General features: G+C 42.8%; 1 protein-coding gene across 1 annotated transcript in view; it reads left to right on the plus strand.

Moving 5' to 3' along the window:
* Positions 1-515: 515 nt before the first annotated feature.
* Positions 516-14,597, plus strand: part of NEURL1B (neuralized E3 ubiquitin protein ligase 1B) — an 80,147-nt gene continuing 66,065 nt past the window's right edge. The window contains exon 1 of the mRNA XM_056811580.1: positions 516-864. Within this exon, the coding sequence (XP_056667558.1) occupies positions 834-864 (31 nt within the window). The 5' untranslated portion in view covers positions 516-833. The remainder of the gene's footprint in view (positions 865-14,597) is intronic.

A 14,597-nucleotide genomic window follows, 5' to 3' on the forward strand; every position in this document is an offset into this window, starting at 1 on the left:
AAATTCCTTCTCTTCGTGGAGCCCAGTCTCCTGTAAAAAGAGAGGTGAAGGTGGAGGTGGTGCGTATTGGCTAAACTCTAAACTAGGTCCTTTCTTGCTCTCCCCCGCCTTTCTTTCATTTGTCCCTTTTTGCTATTAATGTCAACGGACATATTATTAATTCATGCCAGTATCTGTGCATCTGTCCAGTTGCGTGCCCGTGTTTCCTTAGAAAGAAACCTGTGCACTGGGGCACACTTGGCTGGCTGCGTCTGTCAGTCTGTCCTGGTTGCTAAGCTCCTCAAAGTCAAGGTCTTCCGCTGGGTTTACGCAGGGCCTCGGTCGCTGGGCCCGCGCTAAGGCTCGGCACCCATGTATGCCCTCATGGGAGGCTCCAAAGGGAAGGAAGGAGTGGCCCCGGCTCCCGGCTTTTTCTTTGTCGCTCCTCTCCAGCTGCCCTTTCCAAACTTTCAAAAGATGCGGCCGGACTCCGCCCCCAGCACCAGGCGCCTCGGCGACCGCTGAGCGGCTGCGAAGGGGAACAGCGGGCCGGGCCGGGGCGGGGCGGAGCGGAGGCTGGCCTTAACTGAGCCCAGGTGGCTCCGCCTCCCGGGGGCGCGAGCCGGCGGTGGCCCCGGGAACTGCTTGCCTGTTCCCTCGCTCGCTGCCAGCGCCGGCAGCAAGCTATGTCCTGGAGCCTAGCTCTCGGACCCGGGGGCCAGTCGCGCTCGTAGGAAGCAGCCGCCTCAGAAGCCAAGTAGTTAGTTGTCAATGGCCCTTCGCATAGCGGAGCAACACCGCACTAGAGGACCCTCAGCTCCTTCTCTGCCGCTGCCCACCCCAACCCGAGAGTGATGGGCAACACCGCTCACAAGACTCTGCCAGGTAAGGGGCTACCCGAGCCCTGGGCCCCTCATTTCACCCCTGGCGCCCACTCGGAACTGCTTGCCGATCTTTGCTAGCTCTTCTCTGGCCGTTGCGCGGGACCGAGCTGGCTCGTCGCCCGGTTGCCGGGTTTGGTTGACCGACTGGCGGCGTCTCCCGCCCTCAGTCCCCGCCAACACACACACACCACCACCACCACTCTCTCTCTCTCTCTCTCTCTCTCTCTCTCTCTCTCTCTCTCTCTCTCTCTCTCTCTCTCTCTCTCTCTCTCTCTCTCTCTCTCGTGCCCACCGGGGTTGCCGACTCCAGCCACCAGGCAGCAGGGCACCAGGACTGCCCCCTGCCTTTACCCTATCCTGGGCTCCGGCGCTGGCCCGCTGGTCCTCCAGCACCCAGTGCCAGGGCAGCCCAATATTGCTCCATTCTCCTCTCCCCCGCCCCAGAAACCCTGGCTGCAGCCAGGTGCCAACACCCTCCCCCTATTTCCAGAATTGCCCGGCTCTCCATTATCCTAACCTTTTCTCTGGGCTCTTCCCACCTCCTCTCATACACTCTTACTCTTGCAATAATTGGGATAGTGGACACAGGCAGCTGCTCGGCATTCGAGAGCTCACCTGGAAAATCTGAGGTGTGTATTGGGGGATGGAGGGATGGAGAAAGCAAACCATAGGCGCGGAGGAGGGAGCAAAAATAACGAAATCATTGAACCCCCGGATCCAACCACACTTCAGCACCCCAACCGTCTTCATGTTCTCCCTAGTGCTGGGAGTGCTTCCTGGAAGAGGCAGCCACCATCTCTCATTGCCCTTTGTTTAGGCATTTCTCTTATGCCCCAGCTTATTGGGATGTTGGGGGTGGGGAAAGAAGCTATTGGCTGAGAAGCAGACTGCCTCAGGGACGAGATCCAGGTCCTGGTGACCAGAGGGGGTCCGCTGGGAAGCGCCACCTGCAGAGGGAATTGATCTTATTCCCTGAGCTTCCAAGGACAGAATGGGAGAGTCCACCAGGGTGAATGTCTCTGTTTCAAGCAATGCATTTGAGGCGCTGAGGATGAGGAGGGTAACTATGGGAGGTGGAGGGAGAAGGGACAGCAGCTGATCCCAAAAGAGCCCTGAGACAGACTGGTGTCAGCCTGACAGCCTTCAGGACTATGAAAAGGGATGAACTTTCTCCCATAGTGTCAACACCTGTGACTTTCACAGCTGTTTGTCACCATGGGTGCTACAGTACTTGGACAGGGCTGCCTGCTGGTCATAGAGATCTTTGTCAACCAGGCAGCCTCTTCAGGATCGTTGCTGGCAAATGGTCTAAGGCCAATGACACACAGGAGGCTCTCTGGTCCCTGGTCCTTCTGCTATCCCATGTTTCTGTTTCCTGTGGGTTATTCATCCCTTGGGCTTTGATGCTTCCCTTCCCCCTACAACTGGTTGAGTGGTGAAGCTTGACTATCTGTTGATCAAAGATCATAGTCTGGCAAAGTATGGGAAGAGTGTGTTAGGAAATAACAGGCAGTTTTCTGCAGAGGGCTGGAGATTTTTTTATGTATAAATTTACAAAAGGAAAATTCAATGAGCTGTAGTATATAGAAGCCCAGCAGGAGACCTGAGGAGAGTGTATCACCTTATCTTTGCCTAGAGCACACCCATGCACACATCATCCCTCCTTCCTTGGCATGGTTATCAGAATATAATCTCTCTACTACTCAAGGAGACTGAAATAGATTGATGATAAACTCACTGGTTTTTAAAAACTGAGCTGTGGGAGATGAAAACCTCCAAACATTGTTCCTGATGGATGTTAGGTAATTTCAAAGCCTTTGAAGAAGAACCCTTAGAAATTCAGGAGTCTGGCTAGGACAGAGACAAGCTTTGTTAGTGGTACATTTTACATTTTTGTGGGTCCTCACTGTGACACACAAAAGAGACCACTCTGAATTTTCATATGAGCATGAATCTCCTGGTATGGCCTACAAAAATGAAAAGGGTTTTAGTAGCTCTCCAAAATGATTGGTCTGTCTTTCTAGAGCAGTGTCATGGACCCAAACTGTTGAAATCTATGGATTCCTCAAAATAATATTTGTTGCATAATTTCATAATGGAAAGAAAAGCTAAATTTGGTAGAGATTAGTGAAAATAACTATCTAATTTTTTCCCCATTCAAGTCTATGGACTTACTGAAATCTCTCCATGAAACCCAAGAACTCCTGGTTCAAGACAATCAGAATCAAGCATGAGGAGGTACATGATGGAAGGGCAGATAAAAAGGTTATGAGTTTTTTTTAAACCATTACCTTCTGTATTGGCTCCAAGGCAGAAGAGTGATAAGGGCTAGGCAATGGGAGTCAAGAGATTTGCCCAGGGCCACACAGCTGGGAAGTGGCTGAGGCCAGATTTGAACCTAGGACCTCCCATCTCTAAACCTGGCTCTCAATCCACTGAGTCACTTAGCTGCCCCAAAAAGGTTATGAATTTTTCCAGCCATAGTTACTCATGAATACTATTACCTGAGGCATAGAGAAGTAGGAGCACTGATGAGAAAAGGAATGCCCATGACAAAAGCATCTGAGGATTGAGGTACCCTTGTATAGTGTAAAGAGCATTTAAAAGCCAGCATAGGTTAAATGGAATGAACTCTAGATATGGAGTCAGAGGACCTGGGTTCAAATCCCAGTTCTGCTACTTTTAATCAAGGTCTCTGAGCTTCAGTTTCCTTATCTGTAAGATAAGAGGTTCAGACTATATAGGACCTAAAGTTCCTTCTATCTCATAATCTATCATTTTATTATTATAGGGCATGAGACTTCTGGTATAGTCCAGCTCTGTCATTAAATAGCATAATGACCTTGGACAATTCACTTCCCTCTCTAGCTTCAATTCCCTCTTCCATAATGAAGGAACTAGATTTTAGTTCTTAGGTTCTTAAAGGTTCTTAACCTTTCTTTGTATTATGTTTCCCTTTGACAGGCCAGTGAAGCTTATGGATCCCTTCTCATAATACATTTTTTTTTATTTTGAAACTGGGTCTCCCTCTCTGATTCAGGCTAGAAAAGCCTTCCATTCCCAAGCTAATTGGCATGGGAGCTTTGATCTCTTCTATCTCTGAGAAAGATCAGTTCACCCTCCTTAGGTAGCCTGGTGGACCTCTGCTCCTGGGGGCTTACCATAAAGGTGCCAAGACTTGGTACAAATTGGCATAGCCCACTGAAGCTCAGAACTCCCCAGCTCAAGGGATTCCCCCCTAGCCTAGGGCTCCTTACTAGCAAGCGTTCCAGGCTTGTCTCACCATTGAGAATACTTTTTTTAAATGTATAAAATAAAATATATGGGATTACAAAGGAAACCAATTATATTAAAATATAAATATATTTTTGTTCTCATCTAAGTTTACAGACTCTGGACCACAAGGTAAAGCCCCCTGAAGCTGATCATCTCTAAGTCCCTTTTAAAGTTCTATGTCCCTTGAATTCCCGCAGTTCAACATAGGCAGCAAAAAGACTCTTCTTTTGAAGGATATGTGTAAGTAAAAAAGTTAAAGCAGGATTCCTAGCTGCCTGTTGCTAGAGTAGATCTTTGCCCTCTTCCTGGTGAACTGTGTCTGTGGTAGGAGTTTCCTATGGATATAACCAAATATAGCTTGGAATCATTCTCATCCAAAAAGGAACTGGTTTGAAGAATCACACCCTTTACAGTCTCTCTTAATTAAGAAATGTTTATGCATTTCCAGGGCAAAAACGATTGCTCCAGATGTGGGTCATCTTTCAGGGGTAGGGGTGGGGGTGGGGACAGACATACTGAGTATGTGAATGAGAAGACAGAGTTCTAAAAATAGCATGATATTTATCTAGTAGTATTCCTCAAGCACAGAGCTCACTCCTTTGCCTCTGCCTTGATTTTGCAGCTCTAAGAGTCCTAACATAGTCACCTTTTTCAGTAGTCGTTCCCAGAATCAGAAGAGATCTCAGAGACTACCTACTTGAACACATTCCTGATCAGGAATTCCCTCTTCGATATCTTTGACAAGTGGTCATTCAGCCATTGCTTCAAGGTCTCCAGGGAGGGGAAAGCTATTCCCTCTTACCCAATCTGGTTTGAGATAACTGTAATTGTTAGGATTTTTTTCCCCTTAAATTTAGTCAGAATCTGCTTCTCCATATCTTCCACCAATAGCTAGCTCCCATTTCTACCTTCTGAGACTTCTGGGGCCTCCGAGGCCAGATCTTCTTTCTCGTGACAGTCCTTCAAGCGCTTACAATTATCATGTCACCCTCCTTCTCCAAGTCTTCCTTTTCTTCAAGTAAATATACTCAGTTCCTTATTTTATAGTATAACCTCCAACCCATAACCTATTCTGATTGCTTTTCTCTGGATACTCACTTGGCTTTTCTGGCTGTCCCTCTTGATATGTCATAACCCCTTCAGGGCAGCCAGCTCAATGGATAGAGAGCCAGGCCTGGAGATGAGAGGTCCTGGGATCAAATCTAGTCTCAGAGACACTTTCTGGCTGTGTGTGACTCTGGGCAAGTCACTTAACTCCCATTGCCTAACCTTTGCTGTTCTTCTGCCTTCGAACTAAAACATTGATTCTAAGATGGAAGGTAAGGGCTTTACAAGAAAAACAAAAAGTTATATTCTGGACTAAATTCAATAGCCCAGTTGTGGTTTGATGCAAGACAGGGTCCAGAGGAACTTCCACCTCCCTATTTGATATTCCTTTCCCCTCAGAGGCTGCTGTCTAGCCACACCTCACTATGGGTAATTCAAATGGGATTCTTTGGTTTCAAACAATTATAACTTTCCTAAATAGATGGAAAATAATGAAAGCAAGGGCAATCCAGGGAAGATGTTCTGTTGCAGGGAAGTGGAACACTTCAAAGAATCAGCTATGGTGCTCAATATTGTTAAATCCTGTGTGAAAAGAATAGCTTTTCTATTCTTCCTCAGTAAAAACAGCTCTGTTGCCTCACAGTTAAAGGGATACTTATATGGAATTCCTTATTAAGAATTTGAAATAATCAACTTCACACTTACTGAAGGGGGAAGGGGGATAGGAAAGGATTCTAAGCTTATCCCTAACAACACATTATTTGCTGCAATGATGCCTGAAATAAATGGGAGAGATTTCATAGTTCCTCACCTCAAAGTGCTTATAATCTAGCTGGGGAAATGAAACAGAAACATGTGCATGAAAGTGTCATTGTTACAAGAAATTTGTTTTTCTCTTTTTTTTCCCCTCAATGGGATATGAGATGGGAGGGAAAGAAAACAGATTTCTACTCATTTTATTTTTTTTTTAAACCCTTACCTTCTATCTTGGAGTCAATACTGTGTATTGGCTCCAAGGCAGAAGAGTGGTAAGGGCTAGGCAATGGGGGTCAAGTGACTTGCCCAGGGTCACACAGCTGGGAAGTGTCTGAGGCTAGATTTGAACCTAGGACCTCCCATCTCTAAGCCTGGCTCTCAATCCACTGAGCCACCCAGCTATGCCCAGATTTCTATTCATTTAAAAAAATTGAGAGGTGGGAGGAATGCCACCTATGTGAAATGTTGATTATACTTTCAGGTGAGGTCAGTGTATTATTAATTTTACTTGGTTAAAAGAGACCTCTCATGAAGTTGGGAGAATCTGTCAATGTTTGTAATTTAAAGACAAAACATATCAATAAAACTTCAATGGGGATGAGAGGGAGAGCAAATAAATGCTTGTTGATGGAAATATTTTTAATTAAAAAAAACACAACAAATGTAAATTTCAATCATTACTTCTTAGAGCTGGGAGGAGCTTCTGAATGTATATAGTCCAATCTATGTTACCTCCATAGGATGCCCAATACAGTACCCCAAATTAATGGCCATCCAGCCTATACATGAAGACCTCTAGTTAATGGGGATCTCATTGCCGACTGAGGTAGCCCATTCTGCTTTATGCTAGTTCTAATTAGTAGAATAATTTTCCTCATAAAAAATATGTTTGTCTTCTCTGCAACCTGTACCAATGGTTCCTAGGTTTGTCCTCTGGGACCAAGTGGAATATGTCTAATTCTTTTTCTACCTGACAGTCCTTTAAATTCTTGAAGACGGTCATCATGTCCTTTCCTTTTTAAGTCTTTCATGCCATCTAAATAGTAGCCCTTATAGACTATGTCTAGAATGCTGAGGAAAAGAGGAAGATGGGAACTGTCAGGAAAAAACAGGGTTTATCAGAAAGCTTCTTTAAGGGGGGTTTTGTGGTAGAAGTTGAGAAACAAGGGGACCAGGAGGAGCCCTCTGGGCCTGAGGATTTGTAACAATGATGTGTGTGTCATCTTCCTTTCTCTTTGCCAATACATTCCAGCCCTGCCTCTCCTTCCTCAATCATTCTTAATTATTGGCTCAAGTTGAAGAAGTACCTAAAGATTGGATTTGAGTTAATTAAGACATATTCTGTTTTACCAATTGAACTCCACTTTTCCGTCTCCACATAATGTTGATTTATTATCAGAGACAATATCTGGCTTTAAGGTAAATAGAGAAAATAATTTAGTCTGAGAATACAATGAATTCAGACTGTATTCAGAAAAGACCAAGATTCCTAACTGAACAAGAACAACTTATTTCTCAGCTGAATCCAGCCTAACCCAACAAACATTTATTAAATGCCTGCTATGTGTAAGGGGCTGCAGATTCAAAAACAAAATAATAAATGGTCCCTGACTTTAAGAGATGTGAGATGTAAACACCAATAATTCTCAAAAGGGATTTTGCTAGGTGCACAGTGAAACTTTTAGGTATTGTGCTATTACAAACATAAGAAAACAAAAATATATTCAGTATAAAGTTTTCTTACTCAGTAATGTGTAGTATGGTAAGTATAGTATTTGCAAAACAAACTAAGATTGTCCATTACATGTATGTGCTAACTTCACAAATCTGACCTTAAATTTTACAAAGAACTTGACAAAATTGATTTCGTATTGAAATCTCCCAACTCTACTTGGAGCAGCTCTTTTCCTCGTGACTAAAGATACAGTGCTCTGAGCAAAAAACAGTTTGAGGCCACTGATATACTTGATAGTTTAAGCAGGGATAGACTCATACAACTGGCAGGATCAAGAAAGGCTTCCTACAGATAGGTGGCCCCAGCTGAGTCTTGAAGGAAGCTAGGTATTCTAAGGGGCATAGGCAAAGAAAAGGTAGTAAATTTGGTCTTGTTAAGGGGATGTTTGGCTTATAACCTAGATGTATCAAAATGTAGTTAAAAGTAGGAGGAGATGTGGAGCCAGAGGGTCTGGGAAATACCTTTTTCAAAAGAGGGAAAGGACCTGTGTGGACAAAGACATTTATAGAAGCTCTTTTAGTAACAAAAAACTAGAAACTGACAGAATGTCTATCAGTTGAGTTATAGCATATGAATATGATGGAATACTATTATACTATTAGAAATTATAAAAGAGTTTCAGAGAAACCTGGAAAGACTTGTATTAACTGATCCACTGAAGGGAGCAGAAGCAGCACGATTTACCCAGCAACAATAACATTGACATACAAAAAGTCTTAAGCTTCCTGATCAATGTTATGACCAAATGTGATTCCAAAGGATATTTCTTTATGCTACCCACCTCCTGATGGAAAAGTGACAGACTTGGGATATTTTTGGATATGGCCAATGTGGAAATTTATTTTACTATGAATATTTCTTACAAAGGCTTTGTTTTTCTTTTTCTTTCGATGGAAGTGGAGAGACAAGAGAGGAAGAGAGAAAAATAAATGCACATTAATTGGAAAAAATGACATACAAGAAACAGTTTGCTAACATGAGATGTCTTCTTAATAGGAGGTCAGCGTTTCTTAAGAATCTATTATTTTTTTAATTTTGATGAAACTGCAGAACTTTAAAGAAATCTTAGTATCATAGTACTTAAATCTAGAAGGAACCTCAACAGAGCTGTAATTAGAAAATTTGGCTTTTTGTGCAAGAACTAAGAAATGCACCAGGACAGACATTATGAATGGCACCCTTGTATCATTTTTTTTTTAAAAACCTTTACCTTCTGTGTTAAAATCAGTACTGGTTCCAAAGCAGAAGTAGTAAAGGCTAGGCAGTGAGGGTTACATGACTTGCCCAGAGTCACAGCTAGGAAGTGTCTGAGGCCAGATCTGAATCTAGGACCTCCTGTCTCTCGGCCTGGCTCTCAATCTACTGAGCCACTCAGGAGGTCCCACCTCATAGCAACTTTTTAAGACAAAGTCACTTGAAGGGAGACTTCTGGGAAAGACCTAAGATATATGACCCACAGAAACACTGGGATGTCATTCCATGTTAAAAGAGACACTAGAACATCCCTACTGAGGAGAAGATCACAAATCTCCTGGGTCACAGTTTTTGGAGCCAGAAGGGTCAGAAGAGGTAGTCCACTTACTAGCCTTCTAGCTTATCTAAATTATTCTTGCTGTCATTTAGTCATTTCATTTGTGTCTAACTCTTCATGACCCCATTTGAGGTTTTCTTGATAGAGATACTGGAGTGGTTTGCCATTTCCTTCTCCAGCTCTTTTTACAAATGAGGAAACTGAGACAAATAGGGCTGAGTGAGTTGCCCAGGGTCAACCTGCTAGTTAAGTGTCAAAGGGTAGATTTGAACTGAGGAAGATGAGTCTTCTTAACCCCAGGTCTGGTACTCTATCTACTGTACCAATTATTTTTGCTAACTGGGTGTCATTCTCAGTTCTTACCTGCTGAAGAATAAATATATTTTCAATGCCCTCTAAATCTGGTACTTTGGGGCAAATCCCTGGTTACCACATCCTAGTTACAATCTTAAATCAAATCTAACTCCTTCATTTACAGATGAATAAACTGAGATTCAACTAGGGACAGATGTTCCCTTAGAACATCTAGAAGGATAGAAGGATCACTAACACTGAATAACAGAGTTAGGATTCAAAAAGATCTTGATAGCTTGGAGCATTGGGAAGGACCTAATAAAATGATAAAGGGATGTGTAAAGTCTCGTGCCTGGGCACAAAAAAAAATCAACTTTATGAATAATAAAATGGGGTGGGGGGAGATATAGATAGATAACAGTTGTTTTGAAAAAGATCTGGGGGTTTTAATGGACTGCAAGCCAAGTTTGAATATGTGAATCATCAGTGTGATGTGGAAAAACCAAAAAGCTAATACAATATTGGGCTACATTAAGAGTAGTATAATTTCCAGGAATTAGGTCCCTGTACTCTGATCTCATCGAACCTCATCTGGAATGTTGGGCTCAATTCTGGGTGCCATGGTTAAAGAAGGATGCTGCTAAACTGTAGAGTGCTCAGAGAAAGGCAACCAGAACATAAGGATTAGTTGAAGGAAATAGGCATGTTTAACTTAGAAAAACTAGACTCAGAGGGGATAGGAGAGAAGTTGTCAAGTATTTAAAGGGCTGTCATGTGGAGGAAGGATTAGACTTGTCCTGTTTGGTCTCAGAGGGCCAAACCAAGAGCAATGCTCGGAAGTCACAAAAAAAGGGGGGAAAATTAGGCTTGATGTCAGGAAAATCTTCCAAACAATTGTTGTTGTTCAGACATTTCAGCTGTGACTGACTCTTTGTGACCCCATTTGGGGTTTTCTTGGCAGAGGTACTGTAGTGGTGTTTCCTTCTCCAGTTTATTTTACAGATGAGGAAACTGAGACCAACAGGGTTAAGCTAGTTGCCCAGGCTTACAAGCCCGTACAGTGACTGAGGCTGGATTTGAACTCAGAAAGTTTCTGACTCTAGTCTTGGCTCTCTATCCACCACTAGCTTCTCCAGACAATTAGAACTGTTCAAAAGTGAAATGAACTGTTCTATGTATTATTGGTGGGTTCTACCCTGCCCTCCTTGTAGGGCTTCAAGAAAAACTGGATGACCTCTTGTATGTTGTAATCAGAGATTCCTTTTGTAGAGGAATTGAAACTAGATGGCTGATGGGCTTGTCAAATTCTGTGATTGTCCAAGGTCAGCACTGTTAACTGGTCACAGAAAAGAGTCAGACGTAGGCTCTCTAACTTTCACTATGCTATGCTGCTTATTTAGATTTTTCTTGATAGGTACCAAAGAATTTCTGAAGATCGGCTATTGTAATACCCTTTCTGCTTCGTAGCTTTCTCCTCCATCTCTCAAATATGATTTAACCTTACAGCTGCTTTTCTTCTGCGCCAATGTCCCATTTCTTGGCCACCCTGTATCATATCATTGGAGACTTTAATGGATTCATTGAGTGGAAATACTAACTTTCTCTTAATAACCCAGTAGTTTCTTTGATGTGTATGCAGCTATTGCAATGCAATCAATAAACCCAACTTGTTAAGGCTTGTAAAACAGACCAGAGAAAGGTTACAGTGATATTTTCAGGGAAAAAGTGAAGATGGTTAGGTTTTGAGCTAAGGTCTCTTAGATTATAGGAATGTAGGGGTAGGTATTTTAGAGAACCAAGTCTAGAGTTAGTAGGTCCTAGGTTCAAATATGCCTTAAATACTTCCTAGCTGTGTGACCCTGGGCAAGTCACTAAACTTCCATTACCTAGCCTTTACTGCTCTTCTGCCTTGGAATTGATAGTATGGATTCTAAGTCAGAAGGTGTAATGATTAAAAAAAAAAAAAAGATTGTAGGACTATAATTTAGTAAGAGAGTATAGTTCTATCTTTCTTCATCATCATCATCATCATCACCGCCATCATCATAGCTAATAGCACATTAAGGTTTACAAATAGCCACCTGCCAAATAGTTGCTATTTTAATTATTTTTTTTCTAAACCTTTACCTTATATCTTAGAACCAATACTGTCCATTGATTCTAAGGCAAAAGAGTGGTAAGGGTTAGACAATGGGGGTCAAATGACTTGCCCAGGGTCACACAGCTAGGAAGTTTCTGAGGCCAAATTTGAACCCAAGACCCATCTCCATGCCTGGCTCTCAATCCACGGAGCCACCCAGCTGCCCCCCTAATCATTGCTATTTTAAAAAGGTTCTAGATTAAAACAGTGAAATTATTTCTGAATACAACAAGTCAGAGAAAACATGTCTGGGGATAATTTCCCCCTTCCTTTATATTTCCCCCTTCCTTTATATACAAAAAATAATAATAATAGTTAGCACTTAACATAGAACTTTAAAGTTTACAAAGTACTTTACAAATATTATCTTACTTTATCCTCACAACAATCCTAGGAGATAGATGCCATAATTATCCCCATTTTATGGATGAGGAAACCAAGGCAGATGGAGGTTAAATGACTTGTCTAGGGTCACAAAACTACTAAGTATCTGAGGTGGGATTTGAATTGGTGACTTTTTTCTTTAAGTTCTTACCTTCTATCTTAGTATCAGTTCTAAGACAGAAGAGTCAGGATTAAATTACTTGCCCAGAGTCACAAAGCTAGGCAGTGTCTGAGGAAAGATTGAAACCCAGGTTCTGCCAATACTCTCTCCACTGTGGTACCTAGCCACCACTGAACTCATAGCTTCTTGGCTCCAGGTCCAGGATTCTCTCCACTGCTCCATCTAGCAGCCTTTTCTTCTCTTTCTTCCTTTTTGCTCCTGGCTCTTCTCCCAGTTTTTGCTTTCCTGCTCTCCCTAATGCCTTCAAGCTCTGCCCAAGCACTGTGGGGCACGTAATGGACAGCGAATGTCAGAGAAAGAAAGCACCTTAAACACATGGGAGGCTGGAACATAAAATATTACAAATTTCACTTGGAATTACTTAGTACCCTCTGTTCACTTTGTAGAACAGCTAATTGATACCTACAGAAGGAAAACACCCAGCAAGTTTAGAGCAGAATCAGGGCTAACACCCACGTGAAATGGCTATCAGTCTTGTACTCTTACTGCCCCATGATGGGGCAAATGCCAGCATGAATGACTCATGCCAGTTGCCAGAGGCTCCGCTAATCCTAAATCTGGGGTGGAAGGAAAGGAATTTTGAGTTGATTTCAAACTTAACTTGCCTCAAGTCATCTTCTGAGCTATGTCTAGAGATGTTTAGAGGTTCCACAGGAACCTGGGAAAATTCTAAAGCTTATTTTACTGTTGTTTCCAGATTACCCTCTCTGTATCTCATTTGTACATAGACGTTGGCAGGTGTTCTCCCCTGTTAGATAGTAAGCTCCTTGAGGGCAAGGGCTGGTATTTTTGGCCTTTGTTCTTTATCCCGAGTGCCTACCACATTTTTCTTGTCCAGTTGTTTCAGTCACGTTCAACCCCTTGTGATCCTGATTGGGGTTTTCTTGGCAATGATCCTGGAGCAGTTTGTCATTTCCTTCTCTAGCTCATTTGACAGATGAGGAAACTGAGGCAAACAGTTAAGTGGCTTGTCCAGAGTCACACAGCTAGTAAGTATTTGAGGCCACATGAACTCAGGAAGGAGAATCTTCTTTACTCCAGGCCCAGTACTCTATCCATTGGATCACATAGCTACCGCTCATACATAGAAGATTCTTAATGTTTGTTGACTACTTACTTCTTTTATCACTTCACCTTTGAGTGCCTCCTTTGAGAAGGCTTGTTCTTTTTCATCTACTTCCTCCATGCCCCCAACACTCCTTCTCCTTCTCCAGCAGGCATAGTAAGTTAAGATAGCAAAAGAGAGTCCTGATATAATGTAAAATCTCGCTTGACTTTAGGTCACAAGCAGCTTGGGTTCAAATCCTCAAACATCAAAGTGTCATAAAAATATATGTGACATTTAAGATTTGTTGGGAATTCTCAGTGAGGCCATTTTATATATGAAGTATGCTCAACTGAAGGCTGAGATTAATTGACCCTTTCCACCTTCTTGGGCGGTTTGCTATCTGGGGTAAACTATTTGACTAATTGATAAGCAGTTTAATTAATGGCAGCTCTGGCCTCAGCTAGGAACCTACCTCAAAGCTTTTCACAGATTACTCCCATTCTCACCTCTGTGCTCTTTAATGTTAATGGCTATTCACAGAACTGAATTTGGAAAGGCAGAAAAATGCTGGCTCCTCCTCCTTCTCCCTGTTTCTCTCCAGGTATTAATGTGAGCCACAGAAGGCAATGGCAGGCTTCCTAGATCAGTGCATTCTGTATTCATGGGATTTGGGGATTTGAGACCTGGAAGGGGCCTTGGGAATCAGTCCACCTCCCACTCTCCAAGTAGATCCTTAGAACAGGTAGTTTGCTGTGGGCAGCTATGAAGAAAATTCCTCCCCCTCTCCCTCTTTCCTCCTCTCCCCTCTTTCTCCACACCCCTCCCTGCTGAGTTTCTGTGCTTACCAATGCGAAAGCAAGAAGCTTAAAATAGAACTCAGGGGCACCAGGTGGCATGTGCCTTAAGAAATGTGGAGGTTGATGTGCATGCTGACTTAAAAGGGAGAAGAAAGCTACAGGATTGGAAGCCTGGATACCCAAATAGCCAGTCCCTGTATTAATTTCAAGAGGCTGGGATTTTTTTTTAATTTTTGGGAGGAGAGGGGAGTGGTTGGCAGAGATGGATGGGGATGTAGCCAGCTAACAAGGCAGAAATAGGATGAATATATGAAGAGGAAAAAAAATATATTGCTGGGCCATGACAGAGATGGGAACCTTTCATTGTTGTTTTTTTTAGAATACTCAGCACAGTCCCAAGCACAGTTTAGGACAGTTTTTGGCACAGAGTAAGGGCTTAATAAATGCTTGGTGACTTCTGTCATGCTACCCTTGCAAAGCCAGGGTTTATATGTCATATCCCACAAAACCTCCCTTTGTGTCATTTCTAAAATTATTCCTCTGGG

This window comes from Monodelphis domestica, chromosome 1, assembly GCF_027887165.1.
Source record: "Monodelphis domestica isolate mMonDom1 chromosome 1, mMonDom1.pri, whole genome shotgun sequence".
Lineage (NCBI taxonomy): Eukaryota > Metazoa > Chordata > Mammalia > Didelphimorphia > Didelphidae > Monodelphis > Monodelphis domestica.